The following is an 18,673-nucleotide window of genomic DNA, read 5'->3' on the forward strand; positions in this document are numbered from 1 at the left end:
ACCTCTCAGGCTGTGTCGGCGTATACCACTTGAAGGTATCATAATTTGTCTGTGTACAGTATTTGGGTTCATAGCGGAAAATATGTACCCTTACACGCGCTGGAAGATGTTTGACGAGGAAGGAAACTTTATAGAGGCTAATGTCTGGCAACATTGTACAATCTGGGTGGCATTCTGGATCTTTGGATTGGTTAAGATCCTGGCCGCGTGCTGCTGCGTCAATCTAAAACCATGGATACCAGTTTTCAGAACATTTTCTTTTTTCATTCAGGGTATCGTGTTTCTAAATCACTTAAAAGATCGTGATGTACTCAACACAAAACTGCATGTTTTATTGTTAATTGCTATCTTACTGTGTGTATTATTTTCGGGAATGGAGATATGGATGACAAAGGACAAGTTCTTACCTTTTATGAGAATGTGGGCTACGTTTTTAAATGGTACTTGGTTGATTCAGGTTGGCTGCGCATTGTATCCGATACGAACCGGGCGATTCCAATGGAAACCAGACGACCAAAGTGTGAAATTCTTCACAATGATTTTCGCCTGGCATTGTATTGGAAATGTTATGTCAGTGGTTATGTTGTATTTGATCGTAGCAATAGCAATGAAGTTCGCCTACGGACACAAGAGAGGATATTCTCAGCTCGAGATAGAGGAAGACAGTGATAATGAACAACGAAGTGACACTATGTATTTGGAACGTTTACAAGGCGGGAACAGATCACAAAATAACTGGTCGGACAATAGTTTATAACGTGATTAAAATAATACAATATAATTCATATTCAATGTTTGTTTTTATGTTTTGCAGGCCTACAGTAAGCCATAGTTAAATAAATCGATAGATTAATGAAAACAGTTCTGACTTACGGGATTTGATTAATAATATTGATAGATAAAAACAGCAAGAAAGATGTTAACAAAATGAACACAAATTAGTCTTTATAATGTCTTCTTTTATGTTAGTCTACCAGATACAGATCAACTTTATTCCATCCTTCACAGGAAATTCACAGCAGTACCAGTGAGCACCAGTTGGTGTTTCGACTTTTGCCTTATGAGACGCCATGTATGCCAATATTAAGTGAATCGCCGTCTAGAATTCTCACTAAAACATACAGTTCGTAAACTTCTCTTTCAATTGATCACGTGATTTGAAATCCTTTTGGGCACAACGTATTTCGAACGGTGCATTGTGATATGGCAACAAGAACTCGGATGGATTAATGAATGTTCATGAATCCATGGATAGACTGGGATTTATTCAGAGAGGTGATATTAAGTCGGCTATGTAAGATCTTTGGATTTATTGGATTGCCTTCAATTGTCCGGGTTCACAAAGTATTTTTAAAAATGACAAATACGGTCAACGAATAACACATCTTTAATTTATAACCAAACAAAATATAAGATGGCATAATAGAGAAAACCGAAAACTTCCTTAATTTCATCAGATATAAAGACCAATTTACACATACGAGCGGTAACGGTATATAAGTGGAAAACCGCGTAGCTTGTCCCACGTAGAATCTGTGTCTATAAAGGAATAACATAGATTCTATATTTTTATTACCGTTACCGCTCGTCTGTGTAAATTGGCCTTTACCGGTACCGTAATGAATGAAGAACTGAAATCGAAGACGTGATGTCAATTTATCCAATTTGATCGCATCGTGTAATTTCAAAAATTTCCAAGATTCGCAAAATAATTTACAAAATAAAGCAAACACAAGACCACGCTCACCAAATAAACACACATCTTAAATTTACTAACCAAACAAAGTAATATACACTAATTCAACCGCAAGATAATGTAGGCCTATATGTTTATTGAAAGAACCATTGACCATGATTGCTCTCTCAAAAGCAAACACTTTGAGATTACAAATTACAATTTGGATTGAGGAGGTAAATCGACCATCCTAAACACAATTTTTTTTTAAATACTGAAATTAATAAATAGGTACACACTGGATTGAAATGTCGGAGTAATCAGATCCATTGCGTCGTGATTGGTCAAATTAGCTTCGGTCTTTGCGCTGCGTTCCGTCCAAGTTAGAACCAAGCTAAAGCAGTCTGACCAATCACTACGCGGCTGTCGTAGTCATATATCTGTCGAAGTTGTCATTGATCAACTCACGTGCGTTGCGCTCAGTGGCTAACGGCTATGAGCGCTCACTTGCTAAACCCAGGGGCCCCGGAGCGTATGGGGCCCCTGAGCAGAGGAAAAACAGGCACAAAAAAACCAAATATGTTGAAAAAGGCTAAACACATCCGAGGCCTCCAGCGTTGAAGGGCCACTTGCGGTTCCTAAACGCCTTTGCGCTTACGTTGTTTGGGCACGGGGTGGGCAGAAGAGCTTCTTCGCCATTCATTATACAACCATATCTATTTTTTACAGGCTTATAATTTAATACTAATAATATTATTATTATGATATTATATTATATTCGAGAAAAACCGAGAACAGTTTAAGACCTCTTATTAATAATGGGTATTGTCTTCTTAGCCACTGTATTGATCCGTTTGAATTGGGTCAAAAGTTACTCGTCGAGTGTTAAGTGCCAAATGCGATCTTTGGATAATACATTGTTAGCTGACATTGCATTTGCACTTCAAACGTGACCAACAACGCACGGACGACAAAAGTTTAAATTTAATAATAAGAATACACTATATACACTAATTTAAACTGTTTTTAGACGTCATAATGGGTGGATTTTTTGGGCATGCTGCTTCTGGTATCATGTTCATGGCGTTGTCGGTATGGTGGACTTTACAAAGAGTTTTCAATTCAACTTGCCCAAGAATTGGTAGAGGAAAAGGTAACAGATATTTTAAACTGCATCTCCTTAGACGGCTGCCGGTTGAAGGGATTCTCGTGCTGTTCTTAACGCTTAGTGGGCTTATAGGCGAACAAGTTTACAAAACATGGAGGTGGAGACTGTTCAACGAAGACGGTGTGTTTATATACTCTAACATTTGGCAGCATTGTACTATGTGGGCCGGCTTTGCGATGTACGGAGCGGCAAAAATTTCCGTCGGAACCTGGTTTAAAGGCCAAGAAAGGTGGGCTAAAGTTTTTCTAGCGTTTGCTTTTTTCATCGAAGGCACGCTGTTTTCTTTCCATCTACACGGTCGATCAGCACTGAACATACGAATGCATGTTATAGAGGTAATAATGGTCTTCCTCTGCTTATTGTTTACGTTAGGAGAAATTTGGCTGCCAAAAGATGATGTGTTACCATGGTTACGTATATGGGCTACTTTTATCCAGGGATCTTGGATGTTGCAGATTGGCTGCATCCTCTATCATCCCCTTAGCGATTATTCGTGGGATGAAGATGACCACCTGAATGTGAAATTCTTCTCAATGATATTTGCTTGGCATTGTATGCTAGCAATTATCGTCATCATCGTACAGATAATTGCTATGAAGATTACACTGCGCTTTTTCGGAATGTCATACTCGTTCCCTTACTCTGGCTTGCACAACGAAGAAGAAGAACACAGCCTTACTGTACAAACCAAAGTTAGGTTCAGTGATGACGAACTACAAGATTACAAAGATGACGTATCAAGAAGTGAAGAAGAATAGAATCAGGGACATGACTTTATCAATATTAACAAAACGAGTCACAAACGATCGCAGCTAGAAGATATTATTTATAGGAGAACATGAGGGGAATTGTTTTAAAACAATGTGCTATTTAAGAACAAACATTCAGGCTAAATGTTCAAAGCAAAAAAATAAGATTAAAAACGACATAGAAAAGATTTTAATGATTAACATTAAGTAATGTGTTTAAATAAACAATGTGAATAGAAAAAAAGAATATAGTTAGTTAGACGACCCACTAAGTAATAATTTGATATTCGATTATTATAATAAATTGAATGAGAATGCGTGTGTTGATTGGATTTTCTTTAATTTATTAGTTGTGGCAACGTAAATATTGTTTAAATCTAATGTCGGTTTATCCCACTTTTATTTCCATATATTATGTTCCCCTTCTATTTTTCATTTTTATTTCAATACACTATGCATATTATTCTATTAACAATGTTTGTTTTTACCATCTGTTTACATACAATTTTTTTTAAAGTTTTCCATTCATTTCTCTACATATTATCACATTTTCATTGTTTTTTCTACTAGTACTTTATTCCTCATTTTATATTATTTTTATCTCTAACACATTTGGCAACGTAATGATGACGATATGAATATCGTATTTTTCCAAGCAACACAAATTACGTGTATTTACCGTAATGTTAGCATTTTAGTATTAGGCCTAAATATATTATAATTTCTTATTTTGACTGTAAAGTCGATTAATATCGGTCGTTACCACGCCCGTAGACTTTGTACGAATGTCATTATAATTATCATTATTTAAATTGCATCTACTTATAAGTAAAATAGTAACTAACTTAGCAAACATGCCCCGTTTAATGTGATACATGCTTAATGTTTGAATAACAAAATAAACTGCTATACTGATGAAACACAGTAAAAAAGCTCTATCTACACTATCAAACTTGTATATGACAAAACAATGTGATATGCCCAAATATGGTAGTGGTATGACGTCACTGTGGCCATAGGCTTTGGGCACATCACATTTTTGTCGCATAAAGTTTGATAGTGTAGAAAGCTCTACACTATCAAACTAGTTTGACAACAAAGTTTGATGTTCCCAAATAGGGTAGTGATAAGTGATATGGCATCATCATGTCCATATATGGGAACATTTTTTTGGTCGCATAAAGTTTGATAGTGTAGACACAAGGCCAAGTTTTGATTTTTGGTAGCAAAAAGTTTATCTCATTACGCGCGCTAACTCAAGGGTTATTTGACCTAGACACTGGTACTTCCGAATGTGTGGTGGATCGATGTATGGTATTTTGTATATCAAAATATCATTTTGGGTAAAGTTTGGTTTTATCGCTTCCAAAATAAAAAAATTCAACTGTTTTAATATATATTTTCGGACTTTTATATTAGTTGTATTAAAAATAAGACTTAGTTTGCATTATAGACATATTAGACCATAAAAAACAAACAAACAAACGCCTACGTGACCGAACACACGTCGGTTTTCAAAATATCAGATATAGGCCTAAAAATATTCATATTTAATAAAATATAAACCCGTACAATTCTGTGCTAATTTTGTGAACTGGGCAATTCATTTGATTATCACAACTATGTTGTCAAGTGATTGGTGAAGTCAATGGTGATTTGGTAGAGTTTATTTAGCTTTTTTATAAGTGAAAACATTAATTTTATTACTATCATATTTGAGCATATCACTACCATATTTGGGCACATCACACTTTTTTTGGTCAAACTAATTTGATAGTGTAGACAGAGCTTGAAGGTTAAAAAATAGGTCTCAGAACAAACAAATTTACAATGATAATGTTTTTCGAACATTTCTTTTATTGATGAAGTATATTCATTTTGCTTCGTCATTGTTTGATGATAGACATGTGACGTCATCAAACATTGACGGGCGTGGAATCACGTGACTACCTGTTGTGACAAGAGCAGGACTAGAGGCATTTGTTATTTGGTTTCGCAGGTACAATCCAGGCGTGAAGTGTCCAGAGCCGTAAAAACCATGTAACTGCGCGCCTCTCACCTGTTCATTGTGCGTTTCTGTTGTAAGAATACGCTGATCTTGTCCTTTTTCGATAAGTTGTTCCAGTTCTCTGTTGCTATGACGTAGACAACATACTTCGTTTAGCAGACGACGATTTGTTTGTCGAAGTCTCTCCAATTCTAAACCCATCATAGATTTATCTTCTTGGAGTTTACAACAATCTTGGTCGTAACGTTTCTGTTGACTCAACTCTCCATTTGTCGTCGTAAGCTCGTTTTTTGACCTTTTCAAAAGAACATCAATGTGTTCTCTAGCTTCATTTAATTCTACATCCTTAACCTGAATTATTTGTTCCTGTTTCCCAATTTCATCCAGTAATTCATGTACAAATTCCTCAGATTCTAAATTCTTTTTCTTTAACTCTGTTATTTCCTCTTGAACACTGACATCAATAAGTTTCATCAAATTGACTTCGTCAGGGGTTGATGCACCATGTTTCACAAGCCTTCTGGTGATATCACTTATTTCTGTTGAGGGCATCGTGGAGGTAATCTTATCATTTTGTTTAATCTTATCCCGTTTCCAAGGGTTACATAATGTTTGCCATAAAGACGGTGCTGTGCTATTCATAGTTTGTGATTTACTTATTTTTTCTAAATCTTCTCTTAAATTATTAACTTCTGATTTAAGATTTTTAAACAATTCTAAATCATTTTCTTCTTTATGGAATACATGACTTTCGAGACCATCTTTTTGTCGACTTTCTTCAGCAGGCTTCTCAACAGGGTTTGTAAATTGCAACCGATTTGTCAGTTCATCGCCAAGCTGTTCTTTACTTATTTCACTGAAACGAATCGACTCTTCACAGAATATCTTTAATGTTTTCATCAATATTTCTTTCTGTTCAGATAGTTCTCCTTTCATCATCAGAATATGCTGACTAGACTTCATCTTAACACACATGCTTCTCACGACGTTTTTAACCAGATCATCTAGAACTCTGACGTCATTCAGATGAAGATGTCGGCTGTTTGCCAGCTTATGAGATTGTTTGAGTAAATATTTCATTTTTCGAAACAAGCTTTTAGTTGAAACTAACATTTGCGCTTTTGAGTTTCTACAGGAAATAAAGTATAGGAACAACAATGACATTCAACAATTCATTCAGAATAAAAGTAATGTATTAATGTGTTCTTATTATACGACAATCGTTGTATACCTTTCTTCAATAAAGTCCTCCTTCTTTGATCTGTATTTTCTTACTTGCATGGCAGAAGTATAAAAGGACTGAAGTCGAGGATTTCTTTCAGAGCCATTCGTCAACACTACTCCAGACTTGTCAATGTTAACTGGGACGCCATTTATTATGTACTTATTGTCCATGATTACTAAAACTATTTCAGAATTATCATAACCAGGACAGATTGTGATGTCGAAAGTTCCAAAATCGCGGCTATAAATTCCAGGATGATTTCTATTTACTGAATTACAATAAACGCTTGCTTTGTTGTCAGACATCGTGTCTAAAATGAACTGTTGTTATTATGAACCAGATAGGTTTCCATGGCGAGGCGCGCGCATTGTTAAGTTTCCGCGTTTAAGGACTGGTACCATCGCGCGCTCATAAGTTGATATAATCGACTTCCAGATATCTTCTTGTGGGATAGTGGCGCTATATATTTCTATAATCTTGCTACTAAAATACTGTTTCATTATCTAGTGAAATGATGTTAGGTTGTGCAGTAAGATGGTAATGGTAAAAGATCGTCACTGTATAAAGAAGGACAGTCACAACAATCAACAGTGGGTTCTTCACATTCCTCATTGCAACACAGTTTTAAAGTTACATTCGACGATCCAATAACACTTGTCCCGAATGTCACTCTACTAGACTCTTCCTCTATCAGTTTAGTCATAAGTTGAACTATGTCCTCAGAGTCACCGCTGATGTCAAACCGTTCCTCGGGATCCAGTAACAAATCGTACAAAACCGGCGGTGAAAATGCATCAACGGTGTAATTATCGGATTTGCACATCTTATCGTTATCCAGTGCATCTGTGTACACAACTTTTTCCACAAAGAAATGCGCTTTGTACTGAGTGTTCCTCACTGCGTATGCTCCTACTTCTGGGTCTGTTACAATATTGTAATACAACATCGACTTTCGTGGACTCTGAAAGAAAATATGCCTCACTAAACATATTACTTTTATTGACACAGCTTTATTGTCCAGTAATTTAGTATCTATAGATACCATCCAGCTCTTGTACTACTACAGAACATAATCAAATATGAATTAAACCGGCGTGTTAATTCTCTAACTGTAAATAACCATGGAATAATATACTAACCTCTTTTCCATTTAACAAGACGTCTGTGACATCATACCCATCCAGGATGACGTCAAAATCTTCAGCAGAAGAACCACTTAACCGTCTGAAAGTCGGCCATATGTCTAGATGACTCAGCAATTCTCTAGACACACCTGGTTGGATGTGACCAGGCCAGTGCGCAATGGTCGGTACTCGTGACCCGCCGTCAAATGTAGTATACTTTCCACATCTCATTGCTCCAGAAAATCCTCCGAGTGTATGGCTTCCTCTATCAGGTCTACACAATTGCAAAGGAAATTTTAAGAACATTTTAATTTTATGAGCACATTATTCAGCAAAAATCTTGGTTCCCACTATAGGAATGCAACACAAGGACGTAGGGCAATGTATGCTTGGTTCACACTACAGACGCAACACAAGACCAATCACAAGCGATGGATTATTTAAACTATTACTTGTCATTGGTCTACTCGCTTGCATCGTCTACGTCCTTGAGTTGCGTCTCTAGTGGGAACGAAGCTAAAGTGATTTGACCAATCACAAGCGATGGATTGAACTGTTGCTTGTCATTGGTCAACTCGCTTGTGTGTGAACCAAACTTAAGAGCAGATTTTTTTTTATCTCTTCTTCAATTGTGTCTTTTTTTGTCGAATAAGTTAGTTTTATTACGTCTTAAATGGTTTATATAGGCCTATTATTGTTTTATTTACACTTACCCATTATCAGATGTGAATAATATTAACGTATTTTCTATTATGTTGTTTATTCTTAACTCGTCCATTATTTCTCCTAGTTCCCAATCCAGCTCTGCCAGCGCATCGGTGTATTGTCCGCCCAGTGTTGCGTCCTCATTATGTCTGTTAGCAAACTGCGGGGTATGTGGATGGTGAGTGGAATAGTACATAAAAAATGGGCTTCCTTCGCAGACGAACTCTCGTATCCAGCTTCTAGCGGCTCTTGTCTGTCGTTCAGCTAAAGATGTCAAATTAATCGGCTGCTCAATAATATCTTCTTCTAATAACAATGGACAAGTCACAGCATCAGAATTAGTATACACGTTCGGGTTCTCACATTCTACGTCTGGATAAAAACATGCAGCACATACGCATCCCTCATGACTGTATGGCATTCCAAAATAATGGTGGAACCCTTGGTTTGTAGGCAGATATTTCTTATCAAGCCCAACACCAAGGTGCCATTTGCCGACAATAGCTGATTTGTAACCCTGTTGGGCTAGCATTTCTGGAATAAGCGTTTCGTTAAGAGGAAGACCATACACGGACTTGGGTGCAAATACGAGTTGTCCGTTTTCTGAAGTCCAGACTCCACTACGAACAGGATAGCGCCCCGTTAGTAACGCTGCCCTGAAAAATAAATCAACACGACGTGTTATAATAGTTTGACACCTCCTTGGTGACACCATCACACCCACGGGTATTGCACCAAGATTGGTCCTTAAGCTTGGTTCCTACTAGCGACGCAACGTAACGCAATCTACGCAACGTAAGCATTGGAAGGGCATTTTCTTACGTTGCGTAGATTGCATTACGTTGCGTCGCTAGTGGGAACCAAGCTTAATAATTGTGTTTGCCCTCGCCTGCGTGAAATCAAACCTGCGATGTTTGCAGCAATATTGCGTCGTCGGTTCCCACTTGTGATTACGCAATACAGCACTTTGCGTCGATACGTCGCTGCGTTGCGTTCTAGTGGGAACCACGCTTTAGGCCTATTACTACTACTAAATATTATTGTATACTCGTATTATATTGTATTCACGGAATATTTTCTATAATTATAACTTCTACCTTGCAGGGCTGCATATTGCTGAGGCACTGTACATCTGTGTCAGCTTTAGACCTCCTGCCTCTAGAGCGTCTACGTGTGGCGTACGCGATAACGGGTTTCCAAAACTCTGCAGATCAGCATAGCCCATGTCATCAGCCAGGAAGACTATGATGTTAGGCTTATTAGTATAGCTTTTCACACGAGTCCACAACATCACGTGGAAGATGATCCACCAATTGAGTAAAGAAGTCATTGTATGATGCCGAAAGCTATACAGAAAATTGATTTGATTTATTTATTTGAAGATTTATTTGTTAAAATGTATTTAACATCTTTAGGCCTATACAGGATTACACAATCAGGTAAAAGAAAACAAGTTTTTGCATTGTGGTGGTCCTGTCTTAAATATCTGTCTTTTGCTTTTGTTAACCTTTCTTGCCTGATATTGTTTTCTGACTATGCTAGGAGGCACCGGATCCCTGAAAAGATCAAGACTTAACCGATGCTAACTGGGGTACTTACACACTGTTCCCCAGTTAGCGGTGATGGTGTATCCCCATACTCCAGTTTGGGTGCTAGCTTGGTGTTTTTGTCTTTTGTTCTCTTTCCTTTTTGTTTTCCACTCTTTCTCTTTATTGTCGAGCGCATAGAGACATCGTTTATTTGCGCTATATAAATCTATCTATCTATTATTATTATTATTATTATTATTATTATTATTATTATTATTATTACCTAATAATTTTCAATAACCAAATAGTATTATAACCAGTCGGACAATCGATTGTATATTATTACCACTGTCGGTAAATCTAGTTGTTTTTCCCGTAATCCGTAATTTTTTAATTTACAGCATTTACTGTATCAATCTAGAAATTTTTTTTTTTAAATAGAAGATTCAATTTCTCTTTTTAAACAATTAATTGTGGTAACTTTAAAATGATATAATACTTACGTGATCACAAAACAAAAAAGTCCCGTCTATAATTGATAATTTCCCTGCAAATGCTGCTCTCGGTGGAGTGATGGTATAGCCCTATTCTAACAGCGAATGTTGTTTTAACAGAATAAATATACTTACTTTATACCGGTACTACTATCCGGGTAGATATTTATACATTATTCCTGTTTTCTTTGTTTGGTCTTTGCTTTAGAACTACTTTGTGAATATTTTAACATTAGAATAGGGCTATACCATTATACAGAGAGCAGCATTTGAATACTGAATACTAAATGCTTTATTTGTCCATCATCATCATAAAATAACAACAGAAATTCTTCTTAAAGATTGACAATTATTAGTAAAATAATAAATAGATATACAATATAATATATTATGTACACACACATAATTGCACAAAAAAAATATAAGTTATGAAACACGGTGTAAAAATGACAAGGTATTAAAATTGAATAGGATTCAGGAGATTAAAATAGTTTAAAACAGCTTTAAAAGGATTAAAAACAGCTTTAAAAGGATTCAAACCATTAGAATGTTCCTAAAACCTTACAATCTATAAATTGCTAAAATTTCAAATAGGCTAAAAATGTTAAAAACGTTTAAAAATATTAAAAATATAAAAACATTTTATAAAGTTTCATTGTTTACATAGTCTTGTATTACATAACATTTTATCGATGGTGACGTGAATTAATTATATGAATAGCATTTGCAACAAAGGCATATCTCGATCTGTTTGTCTTAGTTATTGGAACATGTATTCTACCATTGCGTTTGATAATAAAGTATTTGCTAAGGGGATGATCAACATCCTTAATTATTTTATGAGCTGCCTTCACTATCCAATCTATGTATATTTCATCTAACTGCACCAACGGATCAGGGAAATTATCAATTATAGACAGGAAAATTGACGTTTTTTGTTTGTTTTCAAAGTGATCACGTAAGTATTATTTCATTTTAAAGTAACCATAATTAATATGTATCTACTGTAGGCCTATGTTGTTACAAATAATGAATAATATATCTACCCGCATAGTAGTATAAAGTAAATGTAATTACATGCTGTAAAAACAACAATCGCTGTGATGACAAATTCGAAAACGCGCCTATCGAGTCGGAAGGTCGTTGTCAGTACTTAAGTACATATGTTATGCGCGATTTGAACGATTTGCGCAATTTGAAATTGCGCAAAAAATTCCTTGCGCAATTTGAAATTGCGCAAAGAATTCTTGCGCAATTTTAAATTGCGCAAGGATTTTCTTGCGCAGTATTAAATTGCGCAATCAACTTGCGCAATTTTAAATTGCGCAAGAAAATCCTTGCGCAATTTCAAATTGCGCTGCACAATTTGTAACATTTTCAAATTGCGCAACAGAATGCGTGTTAACGTCGACGATTGGTTAACAATAATAATTTATTGGAAACTAATAACTCAAAATGAAACATAATATATGCGAAGATAACATGTGTATAATACACAACATAAATGGCATACACAATTAAATAATATTATCACTCATTGTAACTTGAAATAAATCAAAATGAATGTAAAAATAACAAAAATTAAGGCAGTAATACACAACATAGTCTACCGCCACCACCATTTAGACTTGCTATCAAAACATAGCCAGTAGTAGGCTAGAGTAGTATAGCCGCCCGCCGCGGGGAACACCACCGCTTCGTTTTCCTTTGTCGGGTCTTAGTTGGTATGCTAACAATAACAACATTTTCACTATTAAAATAAGGAAATGCGATATTATCTTTAATTTTTAATCATTCTTAGAAATTACTATAAAAATATGTGTGCATGATTTCACAATCTGTCCAAAAACCTTGCGCAATTTGCAGATTACTTGCGCAATTTAATACGTTGCTTGCGCAATTTGAAAGGGATGTTTCAATTCAAATTGCGCAAGGAATTCTTTGCGCAATTTTAAATTGCGCAAATCGTTCAAATCGCGCATAACATTTATACATCTTTCCGGTTTTTATACACCCTCTACCCCAACTTATTTAAAATTCCTGGATCCGACCATATACCTTCTCACAACTACCTCTCTGTAATTCCTTTTCAACAGACAAATTTATAAATGAAAGACAGTCACATAAAAAGTGTTTATTTTAAATAACATTTTAATTCTTTATCAATCTATTTTTCATTTCAGTATAATTATATTCTAGCTTTTTAATATGTATCGATACCATTATGAGCGACATCATACACGAAACAAACCTGACTGTGTTTAAAGATGTACTGTCCCTTGAAACACAAAAAATGAAGGTAAAAATATTCTAAATTTAAATTGGCCATATCAAAGTAATATTAAAGTTATTCACTTTAAGTCGAAATTTCGAGCCAAAAACAACAAGTTTACGTAATTAACAGGTAAATTAGTTCGATTACATTTCGTCTGGAAAATCGTTGCGAGCGAAAGTAAACAAAGATTTCAAAGCACGAGTATGCATTAAGCATGATGCTAATTAGGATTGTTTACAACTCGTCACGGTTGAGAAGGTGTTTTCACACAGATCGCGAGGAAGTTTTATGATTATGAATACAGAGTAGCCAGCGTAGCGCGTTGCATTATGAGATATGTTTTGACCGAAAACAAAGTTCAAAGTTATTTTTTGAACAAAAAACGTCTGTATTTCAGTTAAATGATTTTTTTTTCGACTAATTTTTGGTGAAAGTTAATAACTATTATGATACTTCAAAATGACTCACTTTTTTTTAAATCTTTTTTTTTTTTTTTGGAATTAGTCAAAGGGACAATACATCTTTAAATTGCTGGATATTTTAATGTACTCTTGAAACCATGTGTAATTATCGGGATGACTTTTTTTGTTCTCGTAGATTGTGAAACATAACACAATTCCTTCCTTTGCCAACTATGATCACATTTTCATTCAGAAATAGAAAATGCATGATTGATACGAAGAATAAGGTTGCCAGTTTCAACGGCAATATTCAGCCCATTCATTTTTATATCATATTGATCAATGACTGCATCCTTGTTGAGCTTTAAAACAATGGTTTTGCTGCCAAAACTAGTTTTTATTTCTCTTCTTTCAGTAAACACTACCATATTGGTATTTTTGAATTCCACAGTTTTCTGTGAACTATCAAATGTACACAGTCCACAGCTACAAACTCTATCAACGATCCAATCAGAATCTAGTTTATGCTGATCAGGAACTATCCACAGATGTGATTGGCCGATGTTGGTGACGGGGTAACCATTTTGGTTACTAATAGCAACGGTTTGAAGAGCCGCGATAAAATTCTTAGCTGTCTGTTTAAACTGGTAGATAGAACACCCAATATTTGAACATAGTGAATTTTCAACATTCAACACCTTAAAAAAAAAAACCAAGACACTATGCATAAATTTACTCTATATTTTTGCAAATTAATTAATTTACAATATTTCTTTGTAAACACAAAATAAAGTATAAAATAAAGTTTCAACTCTCTAAAGCTCTCTCTACACTATCAAATTAGTTTGGAACAAAAAGTGTGGTGTGCCCAAATATGGCATTGATATGATGTCATCATGTCCATATATAGGCACATCACATTTTTTTTTTTCACATAAAGTTTGATAGTGTAGACAGAGCTTTAGATTTAATAGAACATTAATTACAATGGCCACTGAAATCACTGTACACTGTAGATTTACACCTATAAGTGAAATACTTACATACGTATCTCACTTAAGTGAAATACTTAGTATCTCACTTAAGTGAAATAATTTATATTTCACTTAAGTGAAATATTTAGTATCTCACTTAAGTGAAAATCTTAGTATCTCACTTAAGTGAAACACTTAGTATCTCACTTAAGTGAAATACTTAGTATCTCACTTTAAAGTGTAATTGGTGAATACAGCCACTGGATTTCCGTGTTTAAAACACCCAATCCCACCTTGGATTGTACACTTACTTTCTGTTGCAAATAAGCAGTAAGCAACGCTTCAAAGCACCCGGCACCAGGTAAAACGACTGGATTTACAATCAGGCTTCGTAAGACATTTTGCGCAACCATACAAACACTCTAAAAGGGTGAAAATAAAAAATAGCGAGGAATTAGTTTACACCTCTAAAGCTCTGTCTACACTATCAAACTTTATGTGACAAAAATGTGATATGGCAATATATGGAAATGATGTCATCACTACCATATTTGGACACATCACACTTTTTTTGTCGAACTAGTTTGATAGTGTAGACAGAGCTTAAAAAAAGATAAAAGTGAAAAAGTATAAATAATAAATATTAATAAAAAAATATGTAAATATATTTGAAGTATTATAACTGTGTCCTATTAGGTAATTGGTTGTCATTGTTATGTAGACATAAGGTTGGCTTATTGTTACCTTTATTTCCGTCAGTGTTTCTTGAAGTCTACTACACAAAACCAATGTACACACTGGCGTAGCATTATTCACAAAATGGTAATAGCTTTTCTTGAAATAACTTGCTCTTTCAAGCTTCTCCAGTCTTCCATACATACCTTCCATTCGGTCGGAGCAATGCAAGCTAGAAATACACTGTGCACCTTTCAAACAAAATAATTTATTCAAATTTATTTTTGAATTTCAGCAGTGAACATTCAAGAATAAGACAAGTCTCATGATGCAGACTTAATGGGCTATCCTTGGTGTACAACACCAAAATAACATGTTTTTGCACCATACTACTGAGCATGCTCAGAAACATAAGAGCATGTGCAGAATGTTTGTTAAACTCAATAATAGTTGCATAGCGCATCATGAAAATGGTTTTTTTTTAAATCAATAAAACAAAACTTTATAGCTTGCGAGTCTAATGGGTTTTTATTTGCATTAAACATTCACAATAAAAATTTAGTTTTAAAGAAATATTAAAGTATAAAAATCACCTGCAAGAGTCTCAATTGCGCCAATATTAACAACAGACAGACGGTCAATTACTAATATTCTATTCTTTGTAAGAAACTTCTTAAGGCTTGGGTGAATCACTTTTTGACAGGCTAAAACATCAACAGAATCTTCAATCAGTTTGTTTGCAATGTCAAAGAGCTTTTGAGTAACAACATCCATTGGGGATAACCCTTCTGTAACCTCGTAAACGGTGTTCACAAAATCGTCAGTATCTCCTGCTAAAGAGATGTTGAAGAGGGCAATCTTTAAAGAACCAGAATGAAAACTCTCTTCTGGTGGAAGGAAGTCCTCTTGAAGGTCATTTGGAAGCTGAAACAACACACCATCAACAATCTGTGAGTTCGCTTTATCGTAACCTCCAACCTCGATATATTGGACAAATTGATCCATGGGTTTATGAGAGTCACAAGGTGGCAGAGTTTTTAAGAAAGCTTGTATGATCAAACTCGAAATTTGCAAGATGTCTGCCTGAGAAAATGAGCAAGCGGGTTTGGTTGATATGACTGATCGAACCACTGCCATCATCTGGTCCATACTGCTGATGTCAACAGGAATCTTGCAGATACTCATAAATTCTTTGCACCAACTTAATAGTATGGTGTTAACGTCACAGCATAATATCCGTGGCAGATCAGTAAAACAAGAAAGAGAAATGAGTTCCGAAGCTATCAGTGCAACAAAGAGTCCTCCATCGCTGAATAATCGCAGGTGCTCAGTAACAGCAGTCACCAGTAATCTGAGAAATGGTCTTTTAATTGGTAGATTCCTTAAGAGGTTGTAAGAGCTGGATGTTAAGGTTACCTGGCCACCACTATGATGCTGGACAGTCTTGAGAAGGCCATTAGGTCCATAGCAGGATTTGATAAGATTTCTAAACGTTTGGAGTGCCAACCAATTATCTTCATTATTCAAAACGCATGATTCAACATTTGATGAGAAGCTTTTTGAGATGTTTGATTTAATCATAATTATCTGAAAATAAAATTACATTAATTTTACATATTTGTGTGTAAATTTCATATTTTTAGTAAAATTCTCCAACTCTATACTTAGATTAAAAATAAAAATAGAATTATAAATACCTATTCTTTGGTTCCTTGTTTCTCTTCGTATGATCTGCTGTATGCTCCGTAATTGACAGATGATGTCCAACGCTTTTCAGGTGAAAATGCAGATTTAAAAAATGTATATGCGCCGAGGTGAAAGACTACTAAGCCAATGCCAACAGACACGTACTTATTCTGTTTGACCCAATTTACAATACCCATTTTACGAAAAAACGCTAAACTTTTCTGAAATTTAAGGAATAAAAACGTTCAAATAATGATCACAAATACCAAGTGAAGGAAAACTAAACCTGCCAAAAAAACCCTAATACATTTCATCCACTAATAATTCATTCGTTCAAACCACAACATAATCATATCTCTTGCAGTTCAAATGAGAGGTTCAAAGTTCAACAATAGCAATAATTTCAATACAAAATTTGGGCTGACATACCCAATACATTACATCCACTAGTAATACATTCTACGTTCAAACCACATCATAATCATATCTCTTGCAGTTCAATGAAAGGTTCAAAGTTCAACAACAGCAATAATTTCAATACAAATTTTGGGCTGACATACCAAATACATTACATCCACTAGTAATACATTCTACGTTCAAACCACATCATAATCATATCTCTTACAGTTCAATGAAAAGTTCAAAGTTCATCAACAGCAATAATTTCAATACATATTTTTGGATGATGTCTAGTTGTATTTTAGGCTGTATTTTGTATATTTTTTTTTTTAACCATATTTAATGAGGGTGATCCATCCAGCTATTGCTGATCATTCGGGACCCTCAGAGGTTCACAAGACAAACATATACACAAACATGAACCCAGGACCCTTGGAGTGGTAGACAAGCATCATAACCACCAAGCCACAACTCCACTGTAAAGTAGTTCGATTTTGTTGTACAGTATCTAATGTTTTTTTTACTGATTTTTTTATTGTAATATAGAGTTTAAGTAGTACAGAATCTGATTTAGCCTATCATGGTACATGGTTAATATTTATTGTTGACCAAATAAATATTATAAACATTATAACCAATAAACAACCAACAAATATTAATATTCATACTATTACTTGTATAGTTTGTTATTTGTCACTTTTTACTGTTAGTTGACTTCATATAATCTGGCACAACGATTCCTGCCTCTCTCTTTTTATTGTTGAATGTTGAGTTGTTCGCTAGTGAGTACCAACCAAGGTGCACAATCGCCAATCCTGTTATAATTGCAAATGAAACTTTATACTTCTGGACGAATGACATTCTTTCTCTAGGCTTCCAGCATCTAGATTAGGAAAAAAAATGTATTGAAAATATATTTGAATTTTAGTAATAGAGTATCTGGGACCTTTATTTTTATACTAGATAGGCCCATTGCATTATTTATATCATCACTAATTTTTCTCACATCACTTGTCCAATACAATTAACCCTCCTGGCCCTACTCTAGAATTATATTTTATTTATATGTAGGCTGAGGTCTAGCTAGCCTAGTGTTGATTGGCCTTACCTACTATGTAGCCTAGCCTGGCTAGAGCCTAGTGTGTAGTTGTAGAATAGAAGAGGATAAATTAGAGAGGCCATATCATGCCATAGTAGGCCTAGCCTAGGTATAAATTTGATTTTGAGGATGGGGTGAAAAAGTGCATTAGCCATTAGCGCCGGCCTAGCTAGCCTAGGCCTAGCATATTATTTATTATCTACCGAAACTATTGTGCTAAAAACAAATGTGCGTATTGCACCGTATAGTCCTGGTTCTAATAATTCAAAATTTATTCTTTACGGATTGAGTGTATCGTTGTTTTCTTCGTAATTTATCAGATTATTTTTTATTTCTTCCTTGTAAAAAAAAAACTCAACTATTATAAATAAAGAGGGCGTTATCAGAATTAAAATTATGCATGTTGTGAGAAAACTTTGTACATGAGTTTTGATTGGATAGTTCAATTGTTTATTCCTTTGAACCACCAATAATATTATACGACACA

The 18,673-nt window shown here is 35.0% G+C and overlaps 3 protein-coding genes across 4 annotated transcripts; 1 reads left to right on the plus strand and 2 right to left on the minus strand.

The window, feature by feature from the left end:
* Window positions 1-2,702: 2,702 nt before the first annotated feature.
* Window positions 2,703-4,009, plus strand: LOC144852102 (transmembrane protein 45A-like). The gene has a single exon (XM_078709809.1). It carries the CDS (start codon window positions 2,714-2,716, stop codon window positions 3,599-3,601), a length of 888 nt encoding a protein of 295 aa, XP_078565935.1. The 5' UTR covers window positions 2,703-2,713; the 3' UTR covers window positions 3,602-4,009.
* Window positions 4,010-7,342: 3,333 nt separating this feature from the next.
* Window positions 7,343-9,984, minus strand: LOC144852351 (arylsulfatase A-like). Its single transcript, XM_078710135.1, has 4 exons — window positions 9,752-9,984; window positions 8,663-9,310; window positions 7,965-8,223; window positions 7,343-7,786 (listed from the first exon to the last, which is right to left on the minus strand). The coding sequence occupies exons 1-4, from the start codon at window positions 9,982-9,984 to the stop codon at window positions 7,343-7,345; spliced, it is 1,584 nt and encodes a 527-aa protein (XP_078566261.1).
* A 2,842-nt stretch (window positions 9,985-12,826) lies between these two features.
* On the minus strand, window positions 12,827-18,545 carry LOC144852048 (molecular chaperone MKKS-like). 2 transcript variants are annotated; one of them, XM_078709738.1, is made up of 7 exons: window positions 18,469-18,545; window positions 17,762-17,970; window positions 16,700-16,909; window positions 15,596-16,589; window positions 15,072-15,253; window positions 14,639-14,749; window positions 12,827-14,051 (listed from the first exon to the last, which is right to left on the minus strand). In XM_078709738.1, exons 4-7 carry the CDS (start codon window positions 16,581-16,583, stop codon window positions 13,599-13,601), a joined length of 1,734 nt encoding a protein of 577 aa, XP_078565864.1. In that variant the 5' UTR covers window positions 16,584-16,589; window positions 16,700-16,909; window positions 17,762-17,970; window positions 18,469-18,545; the 3' UTR covers window positions 12,827-13,598. The 2 variants fall into 2 exon arrangements, with proteins under 2 accessions (XP_078565864.1, XP_078565865.1); XM_078709739.1 differs by having other exon boundaries at window positions 17,756-17,970.
* Window positions 18,546-18,673: the final 128 nt, after the last annotated feature.

This window comes from Antedon bifida, chromosome 9 (assembly GCF_963402885.1).
Source record: "Antedon bifida chromosome 9, ecAntBifi1.1, whole genome shotgun sequence".
In the NCBI taxonomy this organism is placed as follows: Eukaryota; Metazoa; Echinodermata; class Crinoidea; order Comatulida; family Antedonidae; genus Antedon; species Antedon bifida.

Bases quoted from the DNA above. Each gene is read 5' to 3' on its own strand.
- LOC144852102 (XM_078709809.1), top strand. From the start codon at position 2,714: ATGGGTGGATTTTTTGGGCATGCTGCTTCTGGTATCATGTTCATGGCG.
- LOC144852351 (XM_078710135.1), bottom strand. From the start codon at position 9,984: ATGACTTCTTTACTCAATTGGTGGATCATCTTCCACGTGATGTTGTGG. The intron at 8,224-8,662 runs GTAAGTGTAAAT...GCAATTGTGTAG, and splicing joins TTATTCACATCTGATAATGG to ACCTGATAGAGGAAGCCATA. The intron at 7,787-7,964 runs GTTAGTATATTA...ATTTTCTTTCAG, and splicing joins TCTTGTTAAATGGAAAAGAG to AGTCCACGAAAGTCGATGTT.
- LOC144852048 (XM_078709738.1), bottom strand. From the start codon at position 16,583: ATGATTAAATCAAACATCTCAAAAAGCTTCTCATCAAATGTTGAATCA. The intron at 14,750-15,071 runs GTAACAATAAGC...TCACCCTTTTAG, and splicing joins AAACACTGACGGAAATAAAG to AGTGTTTGTATGGTTGCGCA. The intron at 14,052-14,638 runs GTAAGTGTACAA...TTTTTTTTTAAG, and splicing joins CTGCTTATTTGCAACAGAAA to GTGTTGAATGTTGAAAATTC.